This window comes from Panicum hallii, chromosome 8, assembly GCF_002211085.1.
Source record: "Panicum hallii strain FIL2 chromosome 8, PHallii_v3.1, whole genome shotgun sequence".
In the NCBI taxonomy this organism is placed as follows: Eukaryota; Viridiplantae; Streptophyta; class Magnoliopsida; order Poales; family Poaceae; genus Panicum; species Panicum hallii.
The window spans coordinates 24,898,857-24,904,419 of NC_038049.1; the positions used below are offsets into that span (position 1 = coordinate 24,898,857).

Here is a 5,563-nt window from a genome sequence, read left to right on the forward strand (position 1 = left end):
TTTGGCACTCCACCCCACCTGACCCTCGTCTTCGTCGTTGGAAGAAGGGAGGGGTCTGCCTTCTTGAAAAGGGAGTTCGTTGGGTGTGGTAATGGATCGTGGTGGACCTAATTTGAGAAACCTGGAGGGTTTCATGCCCTTTCGATGCTCAAACCTGCCTAACCAATTTGATCCCCTTACCAGACCCCGGGGTTACTTACTATATATGTCATATGAGCAGCCGAATCTGAGTAGTTGTCGGAAACAGTAGCCCCCCTACGTGCGGTAGCTTCTTCTTCTCCGAGTGGTAGTAGATGATCCAAATCCTCTTCCAATGCGGAGAGGGTCCTAAGTTGAACCACCTCAGACCGAACTAGACATGGCCTAGTGGTTTCAAGTTTGTCGATGAAGTTGTTGAAGTCGCAGTCGAAATCTTTCGGCTCCCTGGGGTTGATACACTGAAGGGTGGATTCTGCCAAAGTAATGCAATCTGCAACACCTTTGCTGAGTCAATGGATGCTGGAGGAGATGTCGTCGGTGGCGATGGGATGGTGGTGCTGAGCCTCAAAGCGATTCCGAGTCGGGGACGCCGAGTCACCATGCTGTTGGAGAGCGTCTTCCACGAGCTTGATGCACTTAGCGATGTTGTCGTCCACCTGATCCATTCCGGCGATCAGATCGTCTGATTTGATCAATGGGCGAGGAGTTGCCTGATATGGCTCGCGTAGCTTCCGATAAGATCGGAAAGTTGAATTCTGCCGAGATCATTGGCAAGGTCATCGACGTCGCGGCTGGATGCTGAAGTGGATGCCTCCGGCTTCCTGGGTGTGGCCAGGTGGTTGCTAAGAAAAGGGTGTTGGTGTTTTACCGCCAAGCCCACTGAGGGATACCCCCAAGGTGGTGTGTTGTAGGTGGGGCGTCGCCGAGATCAAGAACTCGAAGGTGCGAGGAACACAAAGTTTAGATAGGTTCGGGCTGCCAAGAGTATAATACCCTACGTCCTGTGTGGTGGTTTGTATTGTCTTAGATGTGTATATCTTTGGAGGGGGTCTCTGCCCGCCCTTATACAGTCTGGGGGGATAGGGTTACATGGAAATTCTAGCCAGATACGAGCTTAGGAGTCCTACCCGAGTGCTACTCGGGTAGTTTCCTTTCGTTTCGACTAGTTCTACTACGGTACGAGTAGTTACAATTGGTGCAGAGTATGGGCCATGTCCCACCCCTAATCCTAGAATATGTACGCCATGTGCGCAGTCCCGTGGCCCCAGATGTGACAAAGGGGAAGTTGACTAAAGATGTACTACCTCCGTTCCGAATTACAATTCATTTTAACTTTTCCACGTACATATATTTTTCTATTCACTTAGAGGTACGCTATATTTAAATACATAGAAAAACTATGTATCTAATGAGTTAATATGAATTATAATTTAGGATGGATGGAGTACAATTGATTTTGGTGTATTGATCCGCGTGCAGTGAAGTTGGTAAACTAAACATCTTTAAAGACTTTCCCAAATAGCAACTAGTTTTTTAAGGCAAACTAGTTGATTTATTTTGCTGCACGCGGACCACCACACTATATTCGACGCCGCGCTATCACCCAAGAGGACATGGCAGGAGCAGCCACCAAAATATAGCAGCATTTTTTTAACAAATATAGCCCATATTTCAAAATACTAGATTTAGCAGTCCTTCAAACTTAGTTCAACAACTTGAATATACTAGTTCAAATTTGAACATTATTGTGCCCCCAATGACGCTAAATCAACATTTTGGATGAACTACTTCCACATTTTCTTTAACTTGATTCAACAATATGTGAGGTCTAAGTCAACATTGAAAATGCACTAGTTCAACATATTGAAGCAGTATATAAAAATTGTAAAAGTAGCACATTCATAAAATGTTGTTTTTAAAATTTAAAAATATGATATATTTTTGTTGAATTTTATTATATTCCCTGTATCTTTTGATAGTTTTATTTGAGTTGACATCTCGGGTCTAACATGGATAGCTGTCTCGGTTTGTTTAGCAAAAGAATTAGTGTATGAATATGATAATGTAGATACTGAAGAATTTTCTCGGAAAATTGTTTTCCACTAACAAGGAGTACATGATGGGATGATTAATTGGATGATAGGCAAGATACTTCTCCTTGGTCATTGTGCCAAGATACAACGGGTCTATCATAAGAGAATTGAGGGAGTAAACAACATGGTGGTTGGAACTAAAGCAGACTCATGATTTAAGCAAAAGAAAAATGTAATTTTAAGTTTGAGATCTGAAATAATTAAACACCCACTAATCAACCATATGTCATGCACATGGTTTATAAGAAAAAAAAATTCTCACGATGGTTACAATTATCTTGTGTTGAGAGGCAGGACTGGTCCAACGCAGCCTTTTTCTCGTACACACGTTAGCCCATTAGCTTGTTGTGTAGACTCGACACGGCCCATTCTCACGAGCTATCTGCGCCTGGCTGCGAAGGTCGCTCTCGTCAGCACCTTCCCGAATCTTAAAGCACCCCGCGAACCCCTTAGGATAAAACCTCGTGCGCCTGCCTAGGGTTTACTCCTGCCCGCCGCCGTCACTTGCGCCGCCTCCTCCCGTGCCCTACTCGCTTTGCTTCTTCTTGCACTCCCTCGATCTAGCCGGCGGCGGAAATGGCGGAAGTTGAGGCGCCCACCCAGGAGGTAAAGCTCTTCGGCCGCTGGTCCTTCGATGACGTCCAGGTATCCCCTCTTCTACTTCCCTTCCCTTCCGCTCCCCTCCTCCCTCACCCAAATCTCATCGGTGTTTTGGGACGCTATAGATCTTTGGATTGGGCTTCCAATTGATCTGGTTAGCTAGATCTTGGCGGATTAGAGGGTTGTTTCCGTAGGTTCTGTTTGCGCATGATCTGGTGAACATATTGGGGGTTCTATCTCCCGTTTCATGTGGTTTGGCGGTTCGCTGGTGTAATCTGATTTTTCTCAGATTCGGTTTTCCGCTTTGTAGGTTATGTACGTTGAAGGGTGGTGGGACTATATTGGGAGTATTGACGGCCGTATTTGGTATTGGGAGTATTCTGGTTGTCTTAGTTCTGGTCATTATCACTTTATAAGTTGGGGCTTATCTCTAAATCAATGGTTTGATTTCTGCATTTTATGTATGGTGAGATTCTATTTGTCAGGCTGAATAATGTGTGTTTTGGGAATTCTTTAGTTGGAGACATGTGTTTGTGATCAAGGGCTTGTACCAGATTGGCTTGCGCCAGATTGGCATGCTGACGATTTGTCCAATCTAAACTAAGACTCGGGGAAAAATTTAGGTTTCTAATCATGTGTACAACTGGTCAGACTTAAACTTGTGTATGCGTTCCACTGTTTGTTTCCAGTGGGCTACACACTCTAGAGTCTAGAAGTCTACATTAAATGTCAAATTGTTCTTCTTGTTAGGCCTGCAGTATTGATTTGTGATATCTTAAGCAGTTCATTTGAATGTTTTTTATGCAGGTCAATGACATTTCTCTGGCTGATTACCTTGCCGTCAATCCTACAAAGCACGCCATATATCTTCCCCACACTGCGGGAAGGTATTCTGCTAAGAGGTTCCGCAAGGCTCAGTGCCCAATTGTTGAGAGGTTGACAAACTCTCTGATGATGCACGGCCGCAACAATGGCAAGAAGGTGATGGCTGTTTGTATTGTGAAGCATGCTATGGAGATTATTCACCTGCTGACTGATGCCAACCCTATTCAAATTATTGTCGATGCCATCATAAATAGGTAATTACTGTGTAACTGAAGTGCCTTCTTTTACGTTGATGACTCCTGATTCCTTGTAAAATTAACCCTTTGAACATAGTTTATTATATGTTCTTGCTTGACAGTATCGAGTGTTTAATATACATTACTAACCCTGTTATTCCTCTTTGTAGTTGTATAAATTATCATCATATCCTGTATGTTATTCCCCCCTAGCAACAGTTAGAAATTTGAGATTATGGTGTGTGCATAGTTTGATGTTACTGGATTGCAAGCTACCCTGGCAGTCAGTTAGAAACTTGAGATCATGGCGTGTGCATAGTTTGATGTTACTGGATTGCAAGCTATCTTTCAGAAGAAAACCTGATGCATTAATGTGTTGTAGGCTTTGAATGGTTTAGTGACAACCTTATGCTATACTGATTTGGAAACTCAGCAATATTAACTTGCTTCTATTTTCTGTCATTTTCCTTACATTGGATGCAGCTAACATGTATAACCTGATAACATTGGATGTAGCTAACATTTGTCTAACCTGCTACAAAATCTAATAAATGTGTACTTGTCTTATTGTCTTAATCACCTAATATACCTTATTGATAAATAAGTGAAATAAATTACAAATGTACACTTTTTGGTGCTTTGTTTTGCTACCTTAGCATTTGCCCACCATGCTTTATTGTCTTTAATGGGGCCATATTGTTGTTTTGTTTAGTGGGCCAAGAGAAGACGCGACCCGGATTGGATCTGCTGGTGTTGTTAGAAGGCAGGCTGTTGATATATCTCCTTTGAGGCGTGTGAACCAGGCAATCTACCTGCTTACCACTGGTGCCAGGGAAAGTGCTTTCAGGAACATCAAGACCATTGCAGAGTGCCTTGCAGATGAGCTTATCAATGCAGCTAAAGGTTCTTCTAACAGGTATGTTTTATTTGCTGTGGTATACCAGTATTCTTGTGATTACAAATGGTTTAGAACATCTGACCTGTAATTTACCAAAGGAGAACAAAATTCCATTCCCTGATCAACTGTGGGCCAGTGGTTGGTCTGACTTAGTTCTGGAAATGTTGTCATGGCTTACATGGTGATAACTTTCTGGGTGCTGTGTTGCCTGACAGTGCTGCTGCTTACTGCCCTTGCTGTCACTTTTTTTTTTTTGCATCAGATGGTTATGCCCGTTGAGTTGGCCCTCCTATTAATTTTACTGCGCCCGCTATTTTCTGCTGTGCATCTCACATGCTTTCTTTTTCGCTCCTTTGTTACAGCTATGCGATCAAGAAGAAGGATGAGATCGAGCGTGTTGCCAAGGCCAACCGTTGAGCATTCTCACACAAATCAGGAAAAACAAAGTTTTGGGGTGGAAAGATGCCTACTTATGTATCTACCCTGTTTATTTGTGAACTTAGCTTGGTGTTGGAGCTACAAACCTCTATGTTCCCTAAAAACACAATAGTACCTTTCCTGTTCTGGTTGTCTTAGCCGCAGTATGAATTGAAGTTTTGCCACAGCTGTAATCGTTTGTCGTGTTGCCAGCTCCATCTCTATGCAGTGTCTGTGACTTGTGATTATAATGGTCCGTAAACGTGTTTCCTATCTTGTTTCTTTGTCCTAAAACCATGGGAAATGTGCTGTAGCTTGGTCTACCACTCTACCTGGTAGTGCCTAGTGTTTGGTTCATGGATCGGTAATGTAAACGCAAAGGTGATTGATTCACATGGGAAATGCGGTGGAACAAGAAGGTGCGCAAATTAATGAAGAGAGAATTGCTGCCAGCTGTCATGGGTTGCCTGGCCTTGCCACCAGATCTGATGCTACCAAATCATAAACAGATTTGA

The 5,563-nt window shown here is 43.1% G+C and overlaps 1 protein-coding gene across 1 annotated transcript; it reads left to right on the forward strand.

Moving 5' to 3' along the window:
• Positions 1-2,542: 2,542 nt before the first annotated feature.
• LOC112903206 (40S ribosomal protein S5) lies at positions 2,543-5,324 on the forward strand. The gene is made up of 4 exons (XM_025972438.1): positions 2,543-2,717; positions 3,480-3,751; positions 4,446-4,649; positions 4,994-5,324. Exons 1-4 carry the CDS (start codon positions 2,649-2,651, stop codon positions 5,046-5,048), a joined length of 600 nt encoding a protein of 199 aa, XP_025828223.1. The 5' UTR covers positions 2,543-2,648; the 3' UTR covers positions 5,049-5,324.
• Positions 5,325-5,563: the final 239 nt, after the last annotated feature.

Bases quoted from the DNA above. Each gene is read 5' to 3' on its own strand.
- LOC112903206 (XM_025972438.1), top strand. From the start codon at position 2,649: ATGGCGGAAGTTGAGGCGCCCACCCAGGAGGTAAAGCTCTTCGGCCGC. The intron at 2,718-3,479 runs GTATCCCCTCTT...TTTTTTATGCAG, and splicing joins GGTCCTTCGATGACGTCCAG to GTCAATGACATTTCTCTGGC. The intron at 3,752-4,445 runs GTAATTACTGTG...TGTTTTGTTTAG, and splicing joins GTCGATGCCATCATAAATAG to TGGGCCAAGAGAAGACGCGA.